The sequence below is a fragment of the Tachyglossus aculeatus genome, chromosome 15 (assembly GCF_015852505.1).
Source record: "Tachyglossus aculeatus isolate mTacAcu1 chromosome 15, mTacAcu1.pri, whole genome shotgun sequence".
Taxonomy (NCBI): domain Eukaryota; kingdom Metazoa; phylum Chordata; class Mammalia; order Monotremata; family Tachyglossidae; genus Tachyglossus; species Tachyglossus aculeatus.
The window spans coordinates 26,798,065-26,811,204 of record NC_052080.1 but is presented as its reverse complement, the minus strand read 5'-3'; the positions used below and the strand labels follow the sequence as shown (position 1 = coordinate 26,811,204).

The 13,140-nt window shown below is 55.5% G+C and overlaps 1 protein-coding gene across 2 annotated transcripts; it reads right to left on the bottom strand.

Moving 5' to 3' along the window:
- Positions 1-3,087: 3,087 nt before the first annotated feature.
- SPATA20 (spermatogenesis associated 20) lies at positions 3,088-12,108 on the bottom strand. 2 transcript variants are annotated; one of them, XM_038757284.1, is made up of 16 exons: positions 12,054-12,108; positions 10,185-10,326; positions 9,951-10,015; positions 9,619-9,773; positions 9,187-9,330; positions 8,874-9,075; positions 8,649-8,779; positions 8,427-8,531; positions 8,240-8,314; positions 7,795-8,007; positions 6,738-6,930; positions 5,587-5,755; positions 4,445-4,653; positions 3,945-4,144; positions 3,732-3,812; positions 3,146-3,316 (listed from the first exon to the last, which is right to left on the bottom strand). In XM_038757284.1, exons 2-16 carry the CDS (start codon positions 10,292-10,294, stop codon positions 3,146-3,148), a joined length of 2,223 nt encoding a protein of 740 aa, XP_038613212.1. In that variant the 5' UTR covers positions 10,295-10,326; positions 12,054-12,108. The 2 variants fall into 2 exon arrangements, with proteins under 2 accessions (XP_038613213.1, XP_038613212.1); XM_038757285.1 differs by lacking the exon at positions 12,054-12,108 and having other exon boundaries at positions 3,088-3,316; positions 10,185-10,294.
- Between the last annotated feature and the right edge of the window lie 1,032 nt (positions 12,109-13,140).

Here is a 13,140-nt window from a genome sequence, read left to right as displayed (position 1 = left end):
CGTTCTGCCACCTGTCAGCCAACCCGGCTGTGCCGAGTCCCTCTCCCCTTCCCAACGGGAGGTGAAGCCCAGAACTAATTCAATTCTCAGTAGCAACGTGGACCGCGATGCCCAACAATCGGGTGGAACTGCAGTCCAAACTTGATCCTGCCTTCTCCTCCGCACAGCAACGGGATCCTCCTCCTAGGGCCTAGAAACACCTATTGTTCCTCTCTGGGGAGTGAGGAACAGCCGTAGATAACGATAATAATTGCGGTATTTGTTATGCCCTATGTGCCAAACATTGTTCTAATCAGGTCCCACAAGGGGCTCAGAGTGTCAGTATTGAATCACCATTTTGCAGATGAGGGAAGTGAAACAGAGAGAAGGTAAGTGGCTTGGCCAAGGTAATGCAGCAGGTAAGTGGCCGAGTCAGGATTAGAATCAATCAATCAATCAGTCGTATTTATTGAGCGCTTACTATGTGCAGAGCACTGTACTAAGCGCTTGGGAAGTACAAATTTGCAACACATAGAGACAGTCCCTACCCAACAGTGGGCTCACAGTCTAAAAGGGGGAGACAGAGAACAGAACCAAACATACCAACAAAATAAAATAAATAGGATAGAAATGTACAAGTAAAATAAATAAATAAATAAATAGAGTAATAAATATGTACAACCATATATACATATATACAGGTGCTGTGGGGAAGGGAAGGAGGTAAGATGGGGGGATGGAGAGGGGGACGAGGGGGAGAGGAAGGAAGGGGCTCAGTCTGGGAAGGCCTCCTGGAGGAGGTGATCTCTCAGCAGGGCCTTGAAGGGAGGAAGAGAGCTAGCTTGGCGGATGGGCAGAGGGAGGGCATTCCAGGCCCGGGGGATGACGTGGGCCGGGGGTCGATGGTGGGGCAGGCGAGAACGAGGCCTAACGGTGAGGAGATTAGCGGCAGAGGAGCGGAGGGTGCGGGCTGGGCTGGAGAAGGAGAGAAGGGAGGTGAGGGAGGAGGGGGCGAGGGGATGGACAGCCTTGAAGCCCAGGGTGAGGAGTTTCTGCCTGATGCGCAGATTGATTGGTAGCCACTGGAGATTTTTGAGGAGGGGAGTGATATGCCCAGAGCGTTTCTGGACAAAGATAATCCGGGCAGCGGCATGAAGTATGGATTGAAGTGGAGAGAGACACGAGGATGGGAGATCAGAGAGAAGGCTGGTGCAGTAGTCCAGACGGGATAGGATGAGAGCTCTAGTCCTCTAGTCCCAGCCCCAGGTTCCTTTCACTAGGCCATGCAGTAATCATAGATTAGACAGGCAGAGGAGGCCCAGGCTGTCCCCAAGGCTCCAGGGTGCTCCCTTGCCCCAACAAACGGGTGGGAGATCAGGCTGCCCAAGGGCTCCTGATGCTCAGCCGATCCCGGGAGGGGTGGGAGCAGAGGACAGGGATTTCTTAAGGGCGCAGACCAAAGAGAGAGCTAGAGGGTCAGATGAAGCTTTATATATACACACATATATACATATATGCATAGAGAGAGAGAGAGAGAGAGAGAGAGCATTTATTAAGCACTTACTATGTGCAATGCACTGTTCTCAGCACTGGGGAGGTTACAAGGTGATCAGGTTGTCCCATAGGGGACTCGCAGTCTTCATCCCCATTTTACGGATGAGGGAACTGAGGCCCAGAGAAGTGACTTGCCCAGAGTCACACAGCTGACAAGTGGCAGAGCCGGGGTTTGAACCCACGACCTCTGACTCCAAAGCCCGGGCTCTTTCCACTGTGCCACGATTCAGTAAAAATGAAAACCGGACCGGTGAGGGGCAACGAGGGCAGTACCTGGATTCGGTTTGACGGCAGAGGAATGGACCAGATGACCTCACTGGACTGGCCAAGGGTCAGGCTGGCTAATGCCCCCGATTGGGAAGGGCTTTGGCAGCCCCCACCCCCCAAAAAAATGCCTCAGGGGGTATGCAAATGGCTCGGCTTATCCCCCACCCGGGAAAGGAAAGTCGGGGAGAAACCTCGCCTGGCCCCCACGCAGAACCAGTAGAAAGCAGCCGACTGAGGGAGGAGGGGGGTGGCTGCACCTCCCCCACCTGGAAAATCTTCCCCCCACGCGCTTCCAGCTGCTCCTGCTCTCTTCCCAGCCCCTCCCCTCCTCCACCAGGGCCGCTCAAAGTGCCAGCCCCATTGATGAGGACATCAATGCCAAGATGAAAGGAAGAATCAGCATGAGCGAGGGCAGGCCTAGGTGGGTGGGGGAGAGGGAGTGGGCGGACAGTCAGTGCCCAAGGCCCTGGATTTTACCCTGTGTCAGCTCAGGGAAACCACCCACTGAGCACGGGTGACCCCAGTCCCCTTATCCACCTCCTGCTCCCGGGGGGATGGACGGTGGGGAGTGGGCTATAATATATAATAACTGTGGCATTCGTTAAGCGCTTACTATGTGCCCGATGCTGTACTAAGCGCTAGGGTAGATGCAAACAAATCAGGTTGGACACCGTCCCTGTCCCATGTGGGACTCACAGTCTCACTCCCCATTTCACAAATGACTGAGGCCCAGAGAAGTGAAGTAACTTGCCCAAGGTCACAGCGCAGATAAGTGGCAGAGCCTGGATTCAAACCCATTAACCTTTTTACTTCCAGACCTGGGCTCTATGTTCTATGCCATGGTGCTTCTCTAATGAGCTAATGAGAAGCTGGGGGTTTGTTTCTCCTTAGCCAGGGGCTGGAGTGGGCCCGAGCCTGCCTATCTGACTCCTCCAGAGCTGTAAGCCCTCCCTGCAATCCCCACTTATCACCAACTCTGTCCCACAGGGAGCCTCTCACACTCCTCCCCAAAACCAGCTGCTCACAGAAGATGCTCATTACATACTGTGGCTGTATTACAGAGCTAAGGGCCTTCCCCAGCAGCTGGAAACCCAACCTGACGTTTGGAACCAGGTGGCCAGAGGTAGCTGATCTGAGCCCCTGCATCAACTTTCTTCCAGAAGCTGTGGGCAGAGATTAGAGGGGAGAGTGGGGCTGGCAGGAGGAGGAGAAGGGAGTAAAGGGAAAGCCAAGGGCCACAGGTCAGGGATTGGGCAGCCCCAACCCTGAAAAGATCCATGTCGCGGGGACCTCAGGGATTTTATTCAAATCTCCCTGCCGAGCCAAGGTTATAGGGCCGGGAAAGTCACTTCTGTAGGAACTTGCGGAGGACCCGTGGGGAAGTGATGGGCAGCGAGCAGGCGTTGTTTTCCCAGATGTAGGCCGTGGCCTCTCCTTCCCACTGGCTAAGCGACGTCAGGAAGGGAAGCTGGCGGAACAGAAAACCGGAGGATTTGCTGTTGGCCTGGATCAGCACCTGGGCGACCGGGGAGACAGAGAGAGTGGGGGTTAGTGTGGGGGAGAGCTGGAGGGGGTCAGTGAGGAGGGGTCCTCAGATCCGGAGAGCATTGGGGAATGGGCAGTGGTCTGAGGAGTCAGGTCAGGTCAGGGAGATGGAGGTGGCAGATGGAGCACAGGATGGAGGGGTGGCACTTTCCCTCTCCAGCCCTCCCCTCCTGCCCCCTTAGCCCTGCATTAATGCCGAGTGATTAATTGCCCATTCAGGTCGGATCGCAGCTTCATTAGTCATTGCTCTCCCTGCGGTCGGGTCTGGGGCCGGGAGCACAGCGCGCTACCGGATAACGAAGCTCTCGGCCCACCAGAGTGAGGGATGGGGACGATGGGGGGTCTGGGGCCGGGGAGGGAGAGGGGGCAGGGGGCTCCAGACTCACCTGATTGGGCACAAATACAGAGTGGACGGTGCGGAGAAGAGCCTGGGTATCCTGAGCCCGTGGGTCCCCACAGATGACCACCTGGTGGGAATTAGGGGAGAGCGGGGGGAGGGGGGGTTGATCAGCTCCCTCCTTGAGGCTGCCACAGTGGAGACCCCCTCTCTGCCCCAGCTTCTTCCCATTTCTCACCACCCAGCACCCACCTCTGCCCACCTGCTTGAGTGACTGTTGGTAGGCAGCCAGGACCCGGACCATCTCGGGCAGCGCCACGGGGGCCCGGAGGAGCCGGCCCGAAAAAGCCGCCAGCAACTGGGCACACTTGTCCTTCCAGTCTCTATGATCCGAGAAGCCCACTAGCCGCAGAAGGTTGCTGGCGGACACCGAGTTGGTGCTGGGTTCCGCCCCATCCTGGTCTGCGGGGAGGGAGGAGAGGGGAAGCCCCGGACCCTCAGGTTGAGGCCTCACCCCTTCTGATCAGCCCACCGGGGAGGGGGCATGGGTGTCTCTGGGTCTCCTCCTTCTACCCTTTGACTTCTTTCTTCCCAGAGCTGCCCCTGCCATCCCGCGCCATCCCCTGTCCTCTCAGTCATTAAAGGGAAAGTTGGGACACCCGTGGCGGGTGGAGGGCCCCTCTGAACCATCCCCTCTGGATCTTCTCACTACCACAACTCCCTCCCCGGTACCACCCGCAGGCCCCCGGCCTCCTGGCTGACCATCCTTGAAGCACAGGGGCAGGTAGGGGTCCTCGGGGTCACTGCAGAAGTAGCCTCCACTCTGCGGGTCCCAGAAGAGCCGGTCCTGTGTGCTCTGCAGCTGCAGGGCCCACTCCAGCCATGCTATGTCCCCCGAGGCCTCGTACACATCCAGCAGCGCCTGGATCACGCACGCGTAATCCTCCGGGAAGCCCCAGATGGGCTGGGAGCTGTGGGACCAGACAGGGGGTCCGCTGACGGAGGAACACCCCCAGGATCCTCCCCCCTGGAGTCCCCCAGGGAGAAGAGAGGAGGAGTGGGGAGAGGAGAAAGGAAAGAGAGAGGGGAAGGCTGGTCCCCAGGCTGTTCCGGATCCCCAGAGTTTGGAAGGCCAAGGGGGCTTCATCATCATCATCATCATCAATCGTATTTATTGAGCGCTTACTGTGTGCAGAGCACTGTACTAAGCACTTGGGAAGTACAAATTGGCAACATTAGAGAGAGTCCCTACCCAACAGTGGGCTCACAGTCTAAAAGGGGGAGACAAAATCAAACATACTAACAAAATAAAATAAATAGAATAGATATGTACAAGTAAAATAAATAAATAGAGTAATAAATATGTACAAACATATATACATATATACAGGTGCTGTGGGGAAGGGAAGGAGGTAAGATGGGGGATGGAGAGGGGGACGAGGGGGAGAGGAAGGAAGGGGCTCAGTCTGGGAAGGCCTCCTGGAGGAGGTGAGCTCTCAGTAGGGCCTTGAAGGGAGGAAGAGAGCTAGCTTGGCGGATGGGCAGAGGGAGGGCATTCCAGGCCCGGGGGATGACGTGGGCCGGGGGTCGATGGCGGGACAGGCGAGAATGAGGTACGGTGAGGAGATTAGCAGCAGAGGAGCGGAGGGTGTGGGGTGGGCTGTAGAAGGAGAGAAGGGAGGTGAGGTAGGAGGGGGTGAGGTGATGGACAGCCTTGAAGCCCAGGGTGAGGAGTTTCTGTCTGATGTGCAGATTGATTGGTAGCCACTGGAGAGTTTTGAGGAGGGCTTCATTTGCCCTGCTGGTCTTCAGCTTAGACAGGAGGGCCGGCAGGAGCCCAGGCCCCGCAATGGGCTCTGAGCCAAGCCCAGGAGCAGCCGAGGGGTCCCGGGGAGCCCACCCACCTTGCCTCTACGGCCTGGTCGTGGCCCACGTAGCAGCAGCGCAGCAGCCGGCCGCTGGCGGGGTCTGAGAGGTGTCGCTGCAGGAAAGTGGCGCCATTGATGGCCCGCTGAACCAGGTCCTCCTGGCCCAGAATGGCCCCCGCCTGCGCAAAGCCAGAGATCATGAGTCCTGCCGGGGAGCGGGGGAGAGAGAAGGCGGGGGTCCGATCAGCTGGGTCACGGCCCCATCCAGCCAGCCAGCCTCCAACTCGGGTCCCACCCCCGCACACTTCTCTGATCCCTTGCCCCCTGACTCCTGAGTAGCCCCGCTGCCCTCTGACCTTGGATTTGGGTATGGGGGGGGCGTGGCTCCCCGCTCCTTACTGAGAAGCTTCCACGCTGGAAGCTTCCTTAGCTTCCACGCTGAGAAGCAGCGTGGCTCAGTGGACAGAACACGGGCTTTGGAGTCAGAGGTCATCATCATCATCATCATCATCATCAATCGTATTTATTGAGCGCTTACTGTGTGCAGTGCACTGTACTAAGAGCTTGGGAAGTAGTGCTTTGCACATAGTAAGCACTTAACAAATGCCATTAGTATAGAGACAGTCCCTACCCAGCAGTGGGCTCACAGTCTAAAAGGGGGAGACAGAGAACAAAACCAAACATACTAACAAAATAAAATAAATAAAATAGATATGTACAAGTAAAATAAATAGAGTAATAAATATGTACAAACATATATACATATATACAGGTGCTGTGGGGAAGGGAAGGAGGTAAGATGGGGGGATGGAGAGGGGGTCCATGGGTCATGGAGCGAGGTCATGGGTTCAAATCCCGGCTCCACCAACTGTCAGCTGACTTGCCCAAAGTTAATCAATCAATCAATCGTATTTATTGAGCGCTTACTGTGTGCAGAGCACTGTACTAAGCAGCTTGGGAAGTACAAGTTGGCAACATATAGGGACAGTCCCTACCCAACAGTGGGCTCACAGTCTAGTTAAGTGACTTTAACTTCTCTGTGCCTCAGTTACCTCATCTATTAAATGGGGATTAAAACTGTGAACCCCCCGTGGGACAACCTGATCACCTTGTAACCTCCCCGGAGCTTAGAACAGTGCTTTGCATGTTGTAAGCGCTTAACAAATACCATCGTTGTTATTACTGACCGTTCCAGGCGGCCAGCATCTTGGTGTCCAGACGAGGCCGTGGCCGCTGGCTCCGGACTTCAAACAGGCACTTCTGCCCCGTGGCCAGCAAGGCCTGGAGGGGCTCCACGGCCAGGCCGAAGCGGGCGGCGGTCAGCTCCAGGGAGTAATGAGCAGTCAGCACGTTCTGCCCCTGCAGCTCCCCGTTAAGATCCTGAGACAGAATTGGGTTTCAGCTCCAGACCGGCCCACCCCTTGCAAACTCCCCCTCCCTCCTGGCCCGCCCTCGCCCTTCAATCAATCAATCAATCAATCGTATTTACTGAGCGCTTACTGTGTGCAGAGCACTGGACTAAGCGCTTGGGAAGTCCAAGTTGGCAACGTATAGAGACAGTCCCTACCCAACAGTGGGCTCACAGTCGAAAAGGGGGAGACAGAGAACAAAACCAAACGTATTAACAAAATAAAATAAATAGAATAGATATGTACAAGTAAAATAAATAAATAAATAGAGTAGCAAATATGTACAAACATATATCCATATATACAGGTGCTGTGGGGAAGGGAAGGAGGTAAGATGGGGGGATGGAGGGGGGACGAGGGGGAGAGGAAGGAGCGGGCTCAGTCTGGGAAGGCCTCCTGGAGGAGGTGAGCTCTCAGCAGGGCCTTGAAGGGAGGAAGAGAGCTAGCTTGGCTCCCCACCTTTACAATCAGTCAATCAATCAATCGTATTTATTGAGCGCTTACTGTGTGCAGAGCACTGTACTAAGCGCTTGGGAAGTACAAGTTGGCAACATATAGAGATGGTCCCTACCCAACAGTGGGCTCACAGTCTAGAAGGGGGAGACAGAGAACAAAACCAAACGTATTAACAAAATAAAATAAATAGAATAGATATGTACAAGTAAAATAAATGAATAAATAGAGTAATAAATGTATACAAATATATATATAGGTGCTGTGGGGAAGGGAAGGAGGGAAGACGGGGGGATGGAGAGGGGGACGAAGGGGAGAGGAAGGAGGGGGCTCAGTCTGGGAAGGCCTCCTGGAGGAGGTGAGCTCTCAGTAGGGTCTTCACCTGAGTAGGGCTAACATTTCCCGCTTCCTTCACTCCATAGTGGTGACCAATGATCTGGCCCAGAGTCAGGGGCTCGGTGGCATCCCCTACGGGCTCCGGCAGCAGCCGCTGGATCTCGGCCGCTGACCACACATAGAAGGCCCCTTCCTTACGCTGCGAGCTCCCTGCATCCGGGAACGAATCGGCGTCCTCTGCGCTAAAGAAGCCTCCAGACTGCGGAGGAGAGAGGGGCGAGGGGGCACCGGTCAGACTCGAGGAGAGAGAGAGATAGAGAGAGAGAGGGTGTACGCGAGGTGGGCAGCATGGAAGAGTTCAGGACAGCTGCACAGCTGCTTGGGTTGGGGGCCAGGAGAGCCAGGGGTCAGCATGATAGACAGAACCCCCTACACTTTTCATGGATGGCTTGGAGTCCCCAGCCCCCATGGCTGACCTCCACTATGCTCACCTTGTGGCTTAGATCCCTGGAGACATAGAGCAGGATGCCTTGGGCGACATCTGCGAAGAACTGGTCACCGGAGACCTGGGACGGGGGTGAAGCAAGGGGACGCATCAGGGCCTCGGTGTTCTGGAGTTGCAGGGCTTTGGGGACCAAGGGCCTGGAGCTGGGGGTCAGGGGTCAAGGGTCATGGTACCTGGAAAGCCTTGGCGTAGACCACGGCAAGCTGTCCCTGGTCGGACAGCATCTTCTCAAAGTGGGGCACGTTCCAGCCTTGGTCGGTGGAGTAGTGGTGGAAGCCCTGTGGGTCAAGGCCCCAGGCCAGGTCACTGTCCATCACCCACCCCCCAGCCCCAAGCCACCCCCGAGAGAATGGCCACAGGTCTCCTCTCCATCCACCACTTTCCCCGGGCCCCACCTGTCCGATGTGGTCCCGGATCCCGCCGTGGGCCACCATCTTGAGAGTGTGCAGGGCCATGTGCAGGGCCTGGGACCCCTCGGACAAGCCGCGGCGCTGGGCCCAGTAGCTCAGGAGGAAGGTGATGTTCACTGTGGGAAGGGGTCGGAGGGTCGGGGCCCGGCCCAGCGAGGGGGGTGCACCCGAGCGGGACGGGCCGGCAGTCCGAGCTGCCGGATCACTGACCTGGGCTGGGGAACTTGGGGGCGTTCCCAAAACCCCCGTACTCCTCGTCGTAGGCATCGGCCAGCTGGCGGAAGCAGTGGTCAGACACCTCTTCGGCCGGGGGCGGCTCCCCTCTGGCCCCGGCTGCCATTTTCAACCTAGCCTGAAGGGCCTCTGTGAGATGCTGGGCGTTCTCCAAGAGCGACGTCCGATTGTGCTTCCACTGGGGGACGACAGCCAGGGGACCTGAGTCCCGGGCCGGGATGCCTGGGACCCTCCAGCCCTTCCCTGGGGTCCGCCCGGATCCCGGCCTCTCCCAGGTCCCCTTACCCACCTGCTCCAAGACACGCAGCAGGATGGTTCGGAAGCCTATGTGGGACACGCCATCTTCGGGGGGGAAGTATGTGCCTCCCAAAAAGGGCTGGAGGCTGGGGGTCAGCCACACACTCATGGGCCAGCCCCCCCCGTTGCTGGTGGTCTGGAGGGGAGGGAAGAGCTTAGAACAGTGTTCAGTGCTTAGAACAGTGCTTGGCACATAGTAAGCGCTTAACAAATGCCATCATTATTATTATTAAGAGGAAGATGGGCAGGAGGGAGATGGAGGGGAGGAGGGAAAGGGAAAAGGGGGAAGAGGGTGGCCCTATTTCTCTCCATACCCCTGGCCTCCCACCACACAGCTGCCTCATCTATACGAGCTTGGCCACCACCCTCTTGACCAGCGGTGACTCCCAGTCCCTGTTTCCCGGGCTGCCACCGCCGCTCTGACCTGCACAAAGGCCATGTACACCTTGTCCACATCTGGGCGCTCCTCCCGGTCCACTTTGATGCTGACGAAGTGGTCGCTGAGGATGCGGCCGATCGCCGGGCACCGGAAACACTCTTCCTCCATCACGTGGCACCAGTGGCAGGAGGAGTAGCCGACTGCGCGGCCGGGGAGAAGTGGGGGACAGGCGGCGGCTGACCGCAGGGAAACCCCAGGCCCGCCAACCTCTTCTCCCCGACCCCCAGGGATTGGTGGACGCATGGAAGAGAGACCCCAGACCTCCCATCTGAGGAGGCGGCGACGGCAGCAGGGTGGGGAAGGAGGCCTCGATTTACCTGAGAGGAAGATCACCTTGTTTTCTTTCTTCGCCTTGTCAAAGGCCTCCTGACCCCACGGGAACCTGGGACAGAGAAGACTCCTGGGGGCTGACCCACCCAGGCCCGAAGGCCTCGGGCTGGGGTGGGGAGGGCCGTTGGCCCAGCGGTTGGGGAAATCCGGGCTACAGGGGGGCTACAGGGGGGCGAGAGGAGGGCTACGGGAGCCCACGGAGGGCCCAGCCAGCCGCTCACCAGTCCACCAGACTGTAGGCAAGCTGCAACAGGAAAGGTGACTTCTCGCGGCCCAGGCGGTTGGGGGGGCGGGGGCCTCTGGGCGACTGACCGCTCCCTTTGGTGGCCATGGTGGAAGGACCGCTCCTTCAGATATACGCTCCTGAGAGAGACGGGAATGAGAAACAAGGACCGGTCAACCCCTCAGGGTCTCTGTCGGAATCAATTGAGAGCCGGTGGGGATGCTCGTGTGCCCATGTGCGTGTCCGCTGTCGAGCTTCGGATGCCAGGTGGTGGGAAACGATGCAGCCCCTCCTCCTCAGATCCCTTCCCAATCCCCTCTCCTTCTCCACAATTTCCTCCTTCTATCTCCCAGGCCCCTCCCTCTTTATCCTAGCCCCCCCCACCCATCAGCTCCCTTCCCTATTACTCTATAGCTTCTCCATTCCACTACCCCAGCCCTCTTTTTTTAAAAATAGTAATTCTTAAGCGCCTACTCTGAACCAAGCACTGTTCTAAGTGCTGGGGTACATACAACTTAATCAGGTTAATCTCCCACAGAGGGCTCACAGTCTAACTAGAAAGGAAAAGGATTTAATCCCCATTTTAATAATAATAATAATTATGGTATTTGTTAAGTGTTTACTATATGCCAAGCACTGTTCTAAGTGCTGGGATAGATACAAGGTAATCAGGTTGTCCCACGTGGGGTTTACAGTCTTAATCCCCATTTTAATAATAATAATAATAATTATGGTATTCGTTAAGTGTTTACTATATGCCAAGCACTGTTCTAAGTGCTGAGATAGATACAAGGTAATCAGGTTGTCCCACGTGGGGTTTACAGTCTTAATCCCCATTTTAATAATAATAATAATAATTATGGTATTTGTTAAGTGTTTACTATATGCCAAGCACTGTTCTAAGTGCTGGGATAGATACAAGGTAATCAGGTTGTCCCACGTGGGGTTTACAGTCTTAATCCCCATTTTAGTAATAATAATAATTATGGTATTTGTTAAGTGCTTACTATATGCCAAGCACTGTTCTAAGTGCTGGGATAGATACAAGGTAATCAGGTTGTCCCACGTGGGGTTTACAGTCTTAATCCCCATTTTAATAATAATAATTATTATTATGGTATTTGTTAAGTGCTTACTATATGCCAAGCACTGTTCTAAGTGCTGGGATAGATACAAGGTAATCAGGCTGTCCCATGTGGGGTTTACAGTCTTAATCCCCATTTTAATACTAATAATAATAATTATGGTATTTCTTAAGTGCTTACTATATGCCAAGCACTGTTCTAAGTGTTGGGATAGATACAAGGTAATCAGGCTGTCCCATGTGGGGTTTACAGTCTTAATCCCCATTTTACAGATGAGGTAACCAAAGCCCAGAGAATAATAATGATAGCATTTATTAAGCGCTTACTATGCGCAAAGCACTGTTCCAAGCGCCGGGTAGGTTACAAGGTGATCAGGTTGTCCCACAGGGGGCTCGCAGTCTTAATCCCCATTTTACAGATGAGGTAACTGAGGCACAGAGAAGTGAAGTGACTTGCCCAAAGTCACACAACTGACAAGTGGCGGAGCTGGGATTTGAACCCATGACCTCTGACTCCAAAGCGCGGGCTGTTTCCACTGAGCCGCGCTACTTCTCAGCGTGAAGTTGAAGGGTGAAGAGAAGTTAAGCGACTTGCCCAAGGTCACCCAGCAGACACGTGGCAGAGTTGGGATGAGAACCCAGCTCCTCTAACTTCCATGTTCATGCCCCCTCCCCCTGAGACCACCCTGCCATCCTCCTTGATCCCAAATCCAGCAAGACCTCCTCCCAAACCATTGGCCGGTCCACTCTCCTGACTCCCACTAAAACTGGGAGAGCACTCACCTTCCTCAGCCCCCCACTGAGGCTCCGGCATCTGGTCCCCTTGGCCTTCTCTCCGGATCCCCAGCCTCTTGTCCAGCTCGGGAGGTGGGGAAGGGGAGTGAGATTGTGATGTGGAGCCGCCTCACAATGGATGGAACGTGCCCTGGCCCCTATTCTCCCTGAGCACAGCTACCCCTCAGGCCCCCCGCACCCCGAATGAAGTGGAGGGTGAGGCGGGTTGGTGGGGGGCCTTCCTCCTGGAAGGCAGAGGGAAGGGGGGCACTCCATGGTCTAACCAGAGTGGGATTCGGACGTATGGATGAGAAGGGGGCAGGCGACACATACAGTGATGCTGTCCAGGACAAGGAGAGAATTGAGTGACCCCGGGGTCGTGTGTGTGTATAGCGGTGGGCTGGCGCGGAGAAAGCAGAAATCCAGACACATCCAAAGGAGTGGACAGACCCAGAAAAATGGGAAGACAGAAGACAGAACCCAACAGAGAAGAAGGGGATGGGCGGGGCGGCGAGTCTTCTCATTGTCAGCTGTGTGACTTTGGGCAAGTCACTTGGGGACGAGGCCAATAATTATAATGATGGCATTTATTAAGTGCTTACTATGTGCAAAGCACTGTTCTAAGCGCTGGGGAGGTTACAATTAGATCAGGTTGTCCCACGGGGGGCTCACAGTCTTAATCCCCATTTTCCAGAAGAGGGAACTGAGGCACAGAGAAGTTAAGTGACTTGCCCAAAGTCACACAGCTAATTGGCAGAGTCGGAATTCGAACCCATGACCCCTGACTCCAAAGCCCGTGCTCTTTCCACTGAGCCACGCTGCTTCTTTAAGGAGGAGAAGTGAAGGGGATATGGCAGGGCAAGTCTCCCCCTGCTTTCCCCCTACCCTATTTTGCGGAGGAGTTTGGCGGAGCCCGACCAGAACGCTGTCGGTGGCTGTTGTTCTAGACTGTGAGCCCATTGTTGGGTAGGGTCCGTCTCTATATGTTGCCGATTTGTACTTCCCAAGCGCTTAGTACAGTACTCTGCACGCAGTAAGTGCTCAATAAATACTATTGAATGAATGAATGGACACACTACAGTGGGCGGGCTGCACC